Source organism: Manis javanica, chromosome 12, assembly GCF_040802235.1.
Source record: "Manis javanica isolate MJ-LG chromosome 12, MJ_LKY, whole genome shotgun sequence".
In the NCBI taxonomy this organism is placed as follows: domain Eukaryota; kingdom Metazoa; phylum Chordata; class Mammalia; order Pholidota; family Manidae; genus Manis; species Manis javanica.
In genome coordinates this window covers 102,664,798-102,679,418 of record NC_133167.1, presented here as the reverse complement: position 1 = coordinate 102,679,418, position 14,621 = coordinate 102,664,798, and the positions used below count along the sequence as shown (strand labels likewise).

The 14,621-nt window shown below is 39.3% G+C and overlaps 1 protein-coding gene across 3 annotated transcripts in view; it reads left to right on the top strand.

The window, feature by feature from the left end:
- The window catches only part of TENM3 (teneurin transmembrane protein 3), a 2,338,142-nt gene that overhangs the window by 1,952,768 nt on the left and 370,753 nt on the right, over window positions 1-14,621 (top strand). For all 3 annotated transcript variants that reach the window (XM_073219194.1, XM_073219195.1, XM_073219196.1), the window contains one exon: window positions 9,320-9,598. In XM_073219194.1, the coding sequence (XP_073075295.1) occupies window positions 9,320-9,598 (279 nt within the window). The remainder of the gene's footprint in view (window positions 1-9,319; window positions 9,599-14,621) is intronic.

Below are 14,621 nucleotides of genomic sequence, written 5' to 3'. Positions count from 1 at the left end.
CTCTGAGAGAAAATTATGCATACACATACATATATATGCAAAAGGACTTGTGACCAGTATATATAAAGAGCTTCTGTAAATCAATAACAAAAAGATCAACAATGAAATTTAAAGAAGGGCAAAAGTCTTATGACAGAAACTACACAGAAAAGACAAAAATGGCTAATAAGCACATGAAAAACTTTTCAACATTAGCCATTAGGGACTGAAAATTAAAACGGTAGTGAGATACAACCACTCAGCCACTACAATGGCTAAAATTAAAAAAGATCCACAGTACCAAATATCGGTGAGGATGTGGAACAATTGAAATCTCAGACATTGCTGCTGGGGGGGCAGTATGCAAAGTGGCACAGCTTCCTCAGAGACTGTTTGGCAATTTCTTATATAAAGTTAAAAAAAAGTCCCTCCCTTAACCCAATGAGTTGTGTCCTAAGCATATACCCAGAACAAATGAACATTTGTCTTCACAGCAGCTTTATTCATAATAAGCCCAAGATGGAATCATCAAGTGAGTGGATATAACCTATTATAGAGTAGTCTTGCTATAGACTCTAACTTGGAAATGCAAAAGAATGAACTGCTGATACACGCAACAAATTGGAAGAATCTCAAAAGCATTCCATTAAGCAAAATTCCATTAAGTGCATACTGTATGGTTCCACCTATATAAAGTTCAAGAACAGACAAAGTGCATCTATAGTAAAAGAAGTCAGGCCGGTGGTTGCCTGTGAGGGGTAGGGGTTGACTGCAGGGGCGTGAAAATTTTGTGGGTGTGATGGAGAGGCATGATATTTTATTTAGTTCATGGTGGATACATTTGTTAAAACCCCCTGCAGTATCCACTTTAGATGTGTGTTTTTTATGGCTTATAAATTTCACATCAGCAGTAAGAATTTAAAAAAAAAACAAAATCTAGGTAGGCATGTTCAAACAAGTGTAGTTGGAGATGGAAAGATTTGAATTGGGGTTCTTGCTCCCCCCACCCCCTCCAGCTTCAGCCAAGCTGAGATTTCATTTGCTGCTGGCGTAGTCACATTGTCTCTACTGACCCATAACCACAATCCTCTTTAAAAAAAGCAACAACAATAAAAAAACTTTGTTGCTAATGCTCTATGTTTTGCTGGATAAAGACATTTTGCCCATAAGGTAGGATCATGCACAACACATCCAGGATTGCACTGAGAGAGAGAATGAAGGGTTGCTGGCTTATAGATGGGACATGCCTTTAATGTATTTTCACCAGTTTTCAAATAGAAAAAGGCCCATTTTGGGATCTCAGATGTAGATTCGTCTGGGGGAGCAGTTTTAGTGCTAGAATAGTAACAAAATGAGAAATAATTTTTAAGTCTTTCTATGTGCTATATATATATCCCAGATGGGTCAAAAGAATTAAATGCTTATTTCTTCAACGTAGAACCCGATGCTAGTACACATCACTTTCGAATGTCACTACTAGCATTGGGCAGCTGTAAAAATAGTATTAGTAACTCCTTTAAGATACCAGTTATGTGTCTTCTGCACCATTTTTATCCTGCTTTGGAGATGAAATGGGATACGTGATTTTTTTTCTTACTCTTAGTTTTATTTATTTGTATTTTTTTTACATTATGAAAATATATTAAACATGTAGGCATATTGGAAATTGTGAAAGAGGAAGGTTTGAGGGCCAAGACCAAAATGCATTTAATTTTAAAGACTGAGATTTAGTTTAGTCTTGAATGCCATTATAGTGAATAATGGGAACTGATCCTAGACTTCAAAAGAAATACGACCATATGGTCTTACCATCCAGCACTTACTGCTGCTATGAATTTCCGCTTATACCCCAAACTTCTCATTTCCCCAGTGTTCCCCTCACCTCCGTCATCAGACAAAAATGAAAGGAATCTGAGCCTTTTTTTTTTTTTCATGTTTTCTGAAATACTTTCTGGTGCAGAGAAAACTTTTCCTTTGTGAGAGCAGGGTTTTATAAAGAAAGACAAAAAACCTGAACCATTCATCAGATCCGCTAGGCTAATTACCGCAACTCCAAACTTTATTACTTTTAAATATTAACTACTTAAAATGATTCATTTAGAGATCAAAATGATTAATCCTTCTCCATCACTATAAATGTCAGCGGCGGGATTAAAGGATTTAGATGGTTGTGTTTACTCAACCTTAAATTTCTGTACTTAGAGCCACAAGTTAAATAGCTCCAGTTTATCATTGTTCCATGTTAATGTTTTCCTCTGAACTCCCTCTTTTAGCTCCCCGGCTTACCTGATTGTTAACTAATTTTGGCTACGTAGCCAAATGCTTCTTTCAGGCTTGGCAGCCAACCTGCTTTGTAGATTACCTACCAGAAGGTGTGAGTAGATAGATGCAGTTTACAGCCCCCCTCCAGACCCAGTGGGGGTAATCCTCTCCCCCTGCGTCGGCCTTTATTGGTCGGATGTCTTGAGCCCCCAGCTTCCTGCTAACCTTGTATCCAGTTCCTTGCCACAGTTGCCAATTTTGGATCCGCATCGTGAATCACTATGGTGCCGCTTCAGTCGCCATTATCAAACACCTGCTGCTTCACGCCAAAGCAGAGGTGTATTTATACCGAATGCCTACTGCAGTTTGGTGATCAGATACCAGCGGATATGTTATAGGCATATGATCATCCCTGGGTCTCAGACTGTTCTAAAGAAATAATTACTAAGTACAAATAGGGAGCAAATTCATTTTGGAATGCTTCTGATAAAAGCCAATTTTAAAATGATTTCTCTAACTACGCCTATTTGCTAATACCAGAATTGCACTATTCGGTGATTGGGTATATAAATCCTTCCCTATATATGCTTAAGAAGATGTTCTTTCTGTATAAGGCTGCAGACTCACACCCTCATTTTCGCATTTGAGCCACCAAACCTTCTATTCAGTATCCACGTTGTCCCCGCTGGAGGCCTTGTGCGTCTTTTTTTGAAGAAAATGCTTATTCTCAGGGGCGATTCATTCTACTCCTGCTTTCATTGCTTGCACATGAATTTAGGGTTTTCCCTTCTTAGGCCTAAGCCTCCCGTGTTCATTGACAGGTACCGGCACAGCCAAGTTCAGCATGAATGCTGAGAGGAACCATCAGTGGATTCCGCAGGACTTGTGTTTTGGGTAATAAATTGGGTCCCTAAGTATGGATACAGTACTCATCTTCTCTGTCCTCTAGGAATTCAAGATTATCAGTATGCGTTGTGAATACGGATATGGATAATATCGTACTAATAGATAAATTGAACAAGCAATCCTAAGAGATTGGCATTTTACCTAGAGGGTAAAATGGTATGGGTGCCGTTAAGGTATTCGGTGGGATTTTAAATTAATTTTAAAGATGTAGTTTTGTGTAGGGCATTACAAATACAGATTTGTACCCTCACTGAAATATCTGTTGCATGTTCAAGGATGGGTATTCTGTTCAAACAGTGACAAATTTAACTTAAGAAGGTGAAAGCGTATGGAGTGCCCCATAAAATATGTGTTACGATCCCAAGGGAAACAAAAGTTACATACACTTCTCTTACTGTGTGATCCTCTTATCGTTTTGCAAACACAGCAAAAAAGGGGACTCCTGATAAGGTGGGACTTCACCCTTGGAGCAATGTCGCTCTTTGGCCGAGAATAGATAATTCCATCCAAGCTCTCACACCCACCAGGACAATACTTAACAACAGCTATAGATCGTTTATTTCTGTGTATTAAATTTCCATTGATCTTCTGTCCATTTCCCATACTCAGTTAGGGGGTCATTGTTACCAAAGAAATGGGTGGTCATTCTTCTTTGCAAAAATATCCATATATAGTGAGGAGAAAGGGAAACCTTGAAATGAGAGGAAAACGTTGCACCCCGTTTCTTACACAACTGTATTTCTTTACAATAAATGAGGAAGGATTTTTAAAGCCCAGCTTCTCCAAGAAGAGGTAATAAATTCAATGTCTAATTATTGAAGAGGTACTATTAAACAGCAAATGAGGAAAATACATTTCTTTTTTTAAAGAAGACAGGCTTTAATTTTTCTTTGTATTTTTGTAATTAAATTATCATGAAAAGTAAGAATTCAAAACTATAAAATAGGAATTACTAATTTCCATCGCTTTTAATTCCTTCTGAAAGACCCGAGTCTTCACCTTCATTCATATTCAAAACTATGAGCATTTACATAATCTATTGGTTCTCTTCCATAGTTTGCAAATATGGGAGCTGATTATATTCTCTACTCTGCAATTTCTTTCTTTGTTTTCCTATATATAATGGGTTTCCCTCCAGATCTGAAAATTGAGGTTCAAACTCACTCTTTATGCTACCCGCATAATGTTCCATGGAATGGGGTATATAATGTATGCAAGCCTTTCACTTTCTGGCAAATATCCCAGTAATTTTAATTTTTGGAACAAATGGCATAGTAATCATTATTTGTACCTGTATGTTTAAGATCAGGTGATTTTATTTCTCTAGGATATAGTCCTAATGGTGGACTTTCTAAGGTCAAGCACATTTCTAATTTTAATAGAAAAATATTTTCAAGGAATAAAGCAGCATAAGAGGGGGCAAAGGAAAGATAGAATAAGGTTATTGTGAATTCACACAGCAGGTGCACACAATGGACTGATTTTGAAGAGAACGATTCCTGGCTGTCCCCAAATTTCAATACCAACTCCTTGCTGCATACTTGTATGCTGTATACCCATGTGCACTGTGGTCTAAAGGAGGCTCCGTAGATAATAGCAGGTGTTGGTGACGATATGCACAACGGGAGCCCTAATACACTGCTGGTGGGTGTGTAAAATGGTATAGCCACTGTGCAGAACAGTCTGGCAGCTCCTCAAAGGGCACACACAGAGATACCAGGCACCCAGCAATGCCTCTCATAGGTGTATACACAAGACAAACAAAAACATATGTCGACACAAAAACCTATACATGAATGTTCACAGTATCATTCTCACAATAGCCAAAAAGTAGAAACAACTCAGACATCCCTTAACTGATGAATGGATAAATAAAATGTGGTGTATCCATACACTGGAATAATAATGGGCCATAAAACCGAATGAAATACTGATACATATGACAAGGTGGATGAACTTTGAAAACATTGTGGTAAGTGGAAGAAGCCGATCACCGAAGTCCACATATTATGGGATCCCTTTTATTGGAAATGTCCAGAAGAGGCAATTCTATAAGAGTGTCAGAAAGTAGATGAATGGTTGCCTAGGGCTTTGGGGAAACAGAAGATGACTGATCATTGGTACAACGTTTCTTTTTTGGGATAATAAAAATGTTCTAAAATTGTGGCGATAGTTGTGCACCGCAGTGTATATACTGAAAACCACTGAACCGTACATTTTACGTGGGTACCTTGCATGGTTTGAAAGGCATGTGTCAATAAAGCTGTTTTCTAAAAAAGAACAAACAAGGGAGAGAGGAAGAGCAAAATCTAGACACTAGAGAAATCTAGACATAGCACAGAACACCATGAGTTCCAGTATCGTACGAGCTCCCTGCCCTGGGGGCTGGGAGTCACCCTGTGCAACTCTTGAGACTAGTGCCTCATATAAAGTCTTTTCTTTCCAGCTCACACAGAGGTAGAATTCATGTCTACTGGTGAAAATCACTCCACCTTGCAGCTTTGAAAAAATCCCTCCCTGCTCCGACTAGGTCCTAGACCACCGTGTGGGAAGAAGCCAAAGAGCTTCCCGTTTTCCCAGTCTGCTTCCCTTCTTTAAGGGGTAGGCGCTACGTGCCCACCTCCCTTGAAGTATTTGTTCTTATATGGTCCTTCCCTCTTTGTCACATACCCTCACTCATTTTCCAAAATGACACCACCTGCCTGGGTTGTGTTTATTCAGTTTTCCTCTTATAGATTTTCAAATTTATGAGGATCATAAAACAAAAAAAGCCCAATCTCATCCAAAGCTAACCTTGCCTTTTAATCACAGTGAATCTCATCCGCAGGGATCGTTTACTCTGGCAACTATTGAATGTTTTGGTCCTGTTTCAAATTGTAATGGAAAGCTCTGCTGTTGGTCCTCCTAATCAAGGTTACCAACAGTCAACGTGCAGGAGATAAATGCTCATTTCACCAGCGTCACCCAAATAGAATTCATATAAAGACTCTAAAGGGCAAAGAAAAAAATTAAGGTAATGGCGTTTGTACCATTGCGAAGAACACCATCTTGAAGAAACGATGGAAAATAAAGAGTAAATGTGTCCTTAATTTCCTTCATGTTACTTGAGGCCAAAGCGGACTTGTAAGTGAGATGGTCAGTGTTTGGCCACATTCCAGAGCATCTTTGCTGCCTTTTCTTCTGCCTTTGTCTTCTCACTTGTCTACAAAGCCACCCAGCCCAGCCCTCCCCACCTCCATGATTCCTCAGCCAACTATCTGCCTCTTTCCCAGCCAGGAACCTTCCCCTGTGCATGCTCTCTCTGTTTGTCAAAACTGTATACATTTTCCATAAGTATAGCCCGTCTTGCTAACTACAGCTGGATTGTGGAAAATAATCTAATAGACTCATTTATTCTAGTTTAATACCGAGATCTCCCCAGGGGGCGTTAGCATTTAAACAAGGGATCCTACAAGCAAATCTTAACCAAAGAAGGAGGTTGACAATAAAATCGAAAGCACTGAGACAGGTAGGGGGTAGAGCATTTTCGAATGAAAGAAAAGTAAAGGTCAACTTTGGTGGCGACGTGGCTATTCTGAAATTATTTGGGAATTATTCTCTCCTCACTGTCAATTATACATTTCTCTATGATTATTAATCACCTTCATCCACGTCTTTATGTTTGTAAGCCGTTTTTCATTTAGCCCACCTTTATGCTTGTTGCATTTACATAAAGCAGCTCTTAAACGAAGTCATGGTGACCTTGAAAGATGACAAAATAGAGTCAAAGTGATCTGAACAGTTAGGGTAAATGGCTTAAACTGAGGTTCATCAGAGGTCAAGTTTAGCGTTCTCTCCTAGAGGCAGCGGACGGAAGCTTTTTAATGCAGTGCGGATACCTAACTGGGTAGCGTTCCTCTTCGTGCATTTGCTCTCAAACTTGCATTTCAGAAACAGCCCATAGGAGCTTTGAATTATTGCGCCCCCCTGATTTCAGAAGGGCAGAGGCTGAAGGAGTTTGGGAGGCACATACCTATTTACTTGCAAAGTGAACTGTGTTTACATACCTGGATAGCAAATCATGAAGATGGCAGTTTTCTGCTTTCCTTCACCTCATAGATTTTTGCATCAAGATGTTAACTGAGAAGAGTCAATAATGTGGAAAATGTTTGAAGGTGCATTTCAGAGATTAGAAAGGGAGTTTTTACTGTCTTTTAACTTCTCTCTCATTTTTATTCTCCAGTATGAGCACCTCCCAAAACAGAGGGAAGACCAGAGGATCTTATCGCTCATTTTCACCTTTTAAAAATTACTTAGTGTCCCTATTCTAAAAAATCAGTGTGTTCAATGGTAATCTTTAACTGTTTTAGACCTTTTCTTCCCCATTTTAGATGTTGCATATAAATAACAACGGGGAAGCTCTAACACAGCTGTCTGATTAACTGTCCATGACATTGACCTCTTTTGGATGTATTTTTGTAAATACAGTGCACACTGATTCTTTTAAAAGTACTGACGATACCGTGTCATAGTCCATCCAGGCTTGTCCATATTCTTACTGTTCACGGGCTGTTTTTCCCTTTTATTTCCTCCGCTTTTTTTCTGTTTATTTGCTACTCCCCTTTTTTGGCACACAGCTTGCTTCAGATGCTCACTCACATCTCTCTGATAAGCACAGTTTGATTTGTAGCAATTGCAACAATAGATTTTCACTGTTTATGAGTGTCATGGTCACCATCCATTTGGGAGTCTGACCAAGATAAAGCTGATTCCAGCGCCTGATAAGACCACGCAATAAAGCAAGTAACCACCCGAGTTCGAACGTGCTGAAGCCTAGAGGGTGCTAATACCTTCACAACCAAGTATTTTACTATATTGTGCATCATGTTTGATTGGATTCAATCTGTTATCATCACAACGCCCTCTTTTTAAAAAATGCACTGTGCGTAATTTCTCACACCAGCCAATTAACTTTAAAACGTTCATGAATGTAAAGATAGAAGTAGGAAAAGAAGAATTATGAGTAATAAAAGTGCTTCATGTTCTTAAGAGGTGGGTATTACATGCTAGCATTTAAATCAGTCTTTGAATCCTATTCTTCTTTACATGTACTTTGATTCTGGTTCTACCGAAATCTCAAGACTTTACCAGGCCAACGAGAGACAAGAAATGGAAGAACCATCTATCTGCATCCTATGAGCAAACATTTTTCTCTCCCTTCTCATCCATAATGTCATGAAACATGTGAAATTTCAAGAACAAATACAGGATTGGAAAGTCATTAATAAGAGCAGTCATTTTTAAGTGTCACCTAATTTAAACCCTTGGGCTTTAAGTTATTGCAGTGTTAGGAGCTTTATTATGCTCAACTTAAATTAGGAAAGGCCTGCAGGGTTCACAGCCATTTATTTTTCAGGGAACTTGATTTTATCATCAATTTTTAAATATGTAATACTCCCACTTTGTTTTCAGAGGGCACTTTATTTGCAAAGTTTAGCTTACTCTGATCAATACAGATGTTTCCAGGTGCTTATTGAAGCAAAAGGTCTAGGAAAGTCCAATGCCTACAGATTTTTAAGGCATCACCCTCCAAAATTTAGTGTCTGTACACACACACACACACGCACACACATACACACACACACACACACACACACACACACACACACACACACACACACACACACAGGCTGTTAAGATGAGAAGATATAATAAAGACTGACCAAGCTTCTGTTTCTCCTTAACAAGTAACTGTAATGAAGTATTTTATCATCCAATGGAGGGACATCTGAGTGGGAATATCGACAGCTGGGACTAGAGCCAGGACACAGGAAATCATTGTGACAATTCCTATTGTTCACAAAGTCCGCTAAACCAAATTCTCTCATTGGTAACCGATCCTTTTTCTGGGTCATGTGGCTACGGTGCGTGCTGTTTTCTCTGCCCATCTCTCTGGAGGTGCTTGTGGGCTTCCACAGTCAAAAGGGGAGCTCTAAGCCCGGAGGAGCCCCACCCCAGCAGCCCTCCCTGCACCCCTTTGACCATAGGCCATGTAGGGCTAATGTAAACACGTGGTAATGCTTGAGTGTTTATTTTAAGGAGATTTTTCTTACCAAAAAAAAAAAAAAAAAAAGAACTAAACTAAAGCTGAACATATACTCACTAGTTGTTATCTTTTTCTTCCCCTAATTAGGACAGAATTTTACCCTAAGGCAGTTAGGAGTTTGTGAACCAACAACTCGAAGAGGACTGGCATTTTGTGCGGAAATGGGGCTTCCCCATAGAGGTTACTCTCTCAGTGCAGGCTCAGATGCTGATACTGAAAACGAAGCGGTGATGTCTCCAGAGCATGCCATGAGACTTTGGGGCAGGGGGGTCAAATCAGGCCGCAGCTCCTGCCTGTCAAGCCGGTCCAACTCAGCCCTCACCCTAACAGACACAGAACACGAAAACAAGTCGGACAGTGAGAGTGGTGAGTACCGTCTTTTACCTTATCATGCTGGTGTTCAGGGCTTCTGTTTGTGTTGATGATGGGGCATTGGTTTTCTTCCTTTCTTCCTGCCACCATCCTTTCTTCTCTTTCTTTTTCCCTCTTTTTTTTTTAAAACGCAGTAAATCTCAAGAAATGTCCTTGAATAATGTACTTTTTTTTTTCCTGGAAAAAAAAATCAATATTCAACATCAGATTGTTCAGTTATGCAGGCAGCCTATGATGTGTTACCTATAGTTTTGAGTAACAGTTTGATCACGTACAGACAAAGAAAAAGATGAGCTTTGACTTACCTTGGCCCGTGTTGCCTGTTACCCTCGGTGGAGTAACAAAGCAGGAAGTGGCAATAAAGTTTACCCCACAGCCAGCTTGCCATCCAAGATGTCTTTGTAGATTCCTCTTGAAGAAATCTCAAAGAAGTTAAAGAATCTTAGGATGGATGAGTGGGCACACAGAATCATTTATTAGCAGGCTCAAGTGATTGAAGAATAAATTTGATCGTGCTTTTTAAACTTACTAGTTGACAAGAGCAATTGAAATCTTGGCAGAGGGGAGGGAGTGTGGCCTTTGATGTGCTTTTGGGACGGATTACTGTGCAATTAAATCTATGCACAGAAATTGGATATTAGGGGATCCAAATAGCAGCTCTTCATATTGTAAAAAAAATGTCTTTCTGAATCATGGGAACTTTTTTCTTATTGCCAAAGCAGGATAATAAAAACAGTTAATTTATATGCAATAATGCAATAATAGATTTAAAAGAAAAGTTAATTTTCAGCCAGTGCTGCTTCTGGGAAGAATTGAAGCATCAGTGCTGATGCGCCCAACAGCAAAAAGACGCTTCTCTTCAGCATTTAGTATTAGCAGCCCACTCGCTACTTCCATCTGGTTATTAATGCTGCATGTAGACTCTGCAAGAAGAAAGGAGAAAATTAGAATGGAAGAATTGCATGACATTTGAAAAGAAAGATGGTGGTTTTAGCAGTGATATTTCATTTTTACTATTTATTGAGCAACTCCATCAGCTTTGCTTGGCAATAGGAAGGCAGGCCTACTGTCAGCTTTGTGCTTCAGCTCAGCCGTCTTGAAGTGCTATTTGTGCTTCCCACTACTAATTACTTGTTTCTTTTCTAAACTTGTGGGGGGCGGGGAGAGTCTGATTTAAACCAGCTAAAACAATGTCTTATCTTACTAGAATATCTTGTAGAATATACTTTAGCGCATGAAACGAAAGTCAAGATCAGTTCATAATAAACACTCAATATGTTCACTTGGGAAGTGTCCATTCTTGGTGGAGGCTGGCTTAGCTCCAACCCAAAACCAGAAACAAGGGCAGTTTTTTCTGACAAAATCAGTCTTAGAATCAGGCTGCTGACACTTCCCTGATCGAGTCCATTCATCTATGTAAAACGAACGTGTTTATATCAATTTTCACTGTAATTGAGAAGTCACTAACCAACCATACATACATGAGATTAGACAAAATCTTTGTTTCCTGTCCGTCTGCGTCTCCACATAACACTCTTTGAGCAATTGCAGGTGCAATGGTTTTATTCAAATGTAGCATTTGGCATTTGCTTTCCCTAAAATCCATGCTGAAATTGATGATGGTTATAGAAAAGAGGAGTAGAATGCAGCAGATCTTACATTCAGTTCTGATTATCTGTGCATTGTAGATGGACCACACCCATAGCCCTTAAATATTTTTTCACATTGGGTCAACTTGCCCTTTCCATCCACAATCTTCGCGGCATCTCTTTCTCTCTCTCTGGTAACAAATGTATCTTGTTGTCTCTGTATTGGCGGAACAATGAATTAAATTTTATTATTTTTAAAGTTATGCATCTGATAAAACTATCTCACCATGAATTCCCAAACACGTGCCCATTTTTTTTTCCTTTCAGAAAATCTAAAACTTACAAACTCTGCCACCTTTAGTTAACAGTCTAAAATATCCAAAAGATTGGGAGGCGAAAAGGGAGGCTTGTGAGTTTCTCCCACACATGGCCCTCACTGTCTGCATGGATTATTATTAACGAGAGGAAGAACCTGTTTCCCCCACAATCCCATAGGCCTGGTTCTGAGAGCAATGTCCAGGCACGAAAAGTTGCACTCTTTTATTTCTCCAAGGGGTTGTTACAAGCAGAATGAAGAGAGACAGGATGAGAGTGTCAGGGGCCTTGCCTTGAAATTCAGAACATCCGGTAGCATTTGTTGACAGGAAACAGGTCAGCCAAATTAAGAGTATAAAGTGTCAAAAGCAGTGTTGTTGAGATAAGCAGGTGGTGACTGAAACTTATACTTACTCTTTTCCCCACAGTTTGGCTGGGGTGGTTTTTTAAAACCACATTTTGATGGTCTGAAAACTCCGAATGAGGTCAGCTTAAGGAAGGCAACCAAAGAGGAAATCAAATAGTTACTGACCTCTTAATGAATACTGGCTATTACATTTAATATATCCATCCACTGGAACATTTCAGGTTAATTGATTTGTTCTGAATTCTCAGTGATTAGTCAGAAGGAGCAAGATCCCTTTTAAAGTCATTAATTGAATTAAGATCTAGGGAAGCACAATTTTCTGAGATATTTCGTAGTCCTTATGATTTTGAATTGTGGAATTAAATAGAAGTATATTAAATTTTTTTCTGATATGGAAAACTATGGGTTTTTTTTCTTAAGCTGGGTTATAGTAAAAACTAAAATGTAGAACATGGTCTTCTAACAGCTTTCTAAACAATATCCTCAAAACTATTACCTATTTTTACTATTATCATTACTTTTAGTCAAATATTTCTAATATAAGAATTACTAATATAATTCAGTTCTACCCGTTTCGGGTATTTTTAGTTGCTTTAATTTTGAAAGACTACTGATTTTCCAGTTATTTTCCATTGAGTTTCGTAATTTTTAATTGTCTGATTTTAATCAATTTTGTGCTAGCTTCAGATGTGTTCATTGAAATTCATTATATCACCATAGGTTGAAACAAGAAAGACAGGCATAAGATAATTCATCAAAATGAAACTAATTTAGAAACCAGACAATGACATGGTTTTACCCGGTTTAGTGTTTTTTTCGTTGACTGTTCCATCATTTGAAATAATTGTGAATAAGTCTGTTTTCCCCAGAAAAAAAAAAATGTCACTCAACATTTGTAAAATGATGCAAGCTGAGTGCCTGATGTTCTGGTTATAACTTCTTAAGAAGAGTTTAGTCACTAAAAGGAATTAGATTTCATTTATTTATTGATAAAGAGACCAACAGTTCAAGTTCAGAAGGCCCTGGAACTGCTGTGAGACTAATGAAACATTGATGGCTTGAACATCCCACAAAAGTAAAAGAACATATGGACCCCGTCCCACATCTCCATGTTAGCAGAGATTCAAAACAAATGACAAAATATATTCTTTTGCAAAACTAACTCTTCCTCAACCATGGGGATTTCAAGTTAAAAAGCCTTTGGAGGAAAAAAAAAATGTTTGCAATCTATTGAGTTTCATAGGCAACTCCAGATATAGTCTTGTTCCAGGTTAAGGATGTGGGAGAGCCTTCTCCTGACACGTACTGATCTCCGTGGCTGTCTTTGTTGTTCTAAGGCGACTGCCATACACCAGGGCAAAATACTGGAGGGGCAGTGGTTTGTAACCACGGATTAGCAGCCGTTCGCATAAGCTGTTGAGAAGTTAAAAAATAAATGTGATCAGATGCCCAATCCAAAGATAAAATTACCACTCAGCTGTGGGTTGTTTTAGGCATTTTTTACTGTCTGGGATATATTGTTAAAACACCCCCTGACTGAATTCCCACTACCCAGCTTTGCAAGTAATCTGAGCTCAATTCCAAATATCTATTTAAATGTCAGGAACAAAGGACTTTTTTTCAAAACATCAACCTTTAAGCTTTAAAAATGTTTGTGCGTCTTTTCCCAGAAGAAGCCGAGCATATATTATCCTTTGTCATCCAGCAGTGTGGTATCATGAGCGGTTCCTGGATCGGGGATCACAAAGGTCAGGGTTCAAATCCTTTCATTCAACCCCGGAGACTGTTTGCCCCTGCATCACCGGGAGCTCGAGTGCTCAAGATTTCTGTCTCTGCTGGCGACTAGGTCCTGAGACATGACTCTCTCCTGCAGCTCTTTATCTCGCTCCTTCCCCCTGTCTGCACCATCTCTTACACCCCTTGAGACGTGGTGACCCTTGACATTAGACCCTGAGGAGTTGGGACCTGGAGTGTCTCCCCTGAGGGCAGTAGAGTAACCTATGTAACCTTGGGCAAGTTATTTGATCTTCCTGTGTTACAGTTTCCACATGGGTAAAAGAGAGAAAATAGTAAACAGTGTATAGTCTGTGTAGTGTTGTTGTGAGAATTAAATGAGCTCAGGTGTGTAATGTGCTTAGAGCAGTGCCTGAGTCCAGATAGGTGTGTGCCCTTGTCTGTAAGAGGTAGAAAATTGTATCTCCTTCTTGAATGGTGATGAAGCTTGAGTTTGATAAATCTCAAGTACCTTCATGGTTTTGGCCAAAGGCCTAGGCCCCCTCCTTCCCCCCCAACCCCGTCCGCATTAGTCAAGTGTCTGTGCGCTTGGCAAGATGAAGAGGTGGCATCTTCTCCAGAAGAAGCACCGATAATTTGCATAGTCTGGAATCTCTGTTGCCATTTATTGACTGTTTTATTTTTCTCCAAAACCCCACATCCTTTTTAATTTGCTCTAATTAAATGGATGTACATTGACTGGTGCTGATAATTAGTCTGACGGCTGTAGACTTCAAAGACTTGAGCATCCTCCCTCCCCTCCCGGCCAAAGGAAATTTCAAAAGTAGTGTTTCCCTCAAAGGCATGTTACTTAGACAGTCAGTGAATTAAAAGGCAATTTAACTGATGCTCATCAGTTCACACAATATAATAAATCATTCCTGGGAGGCTTTATTTCTCACCTGGGGTCTTAGCAATATACCTGTTGTAGGACCTTGCTAATGCCATAGTAATTGTGCATGATACTGAAGTA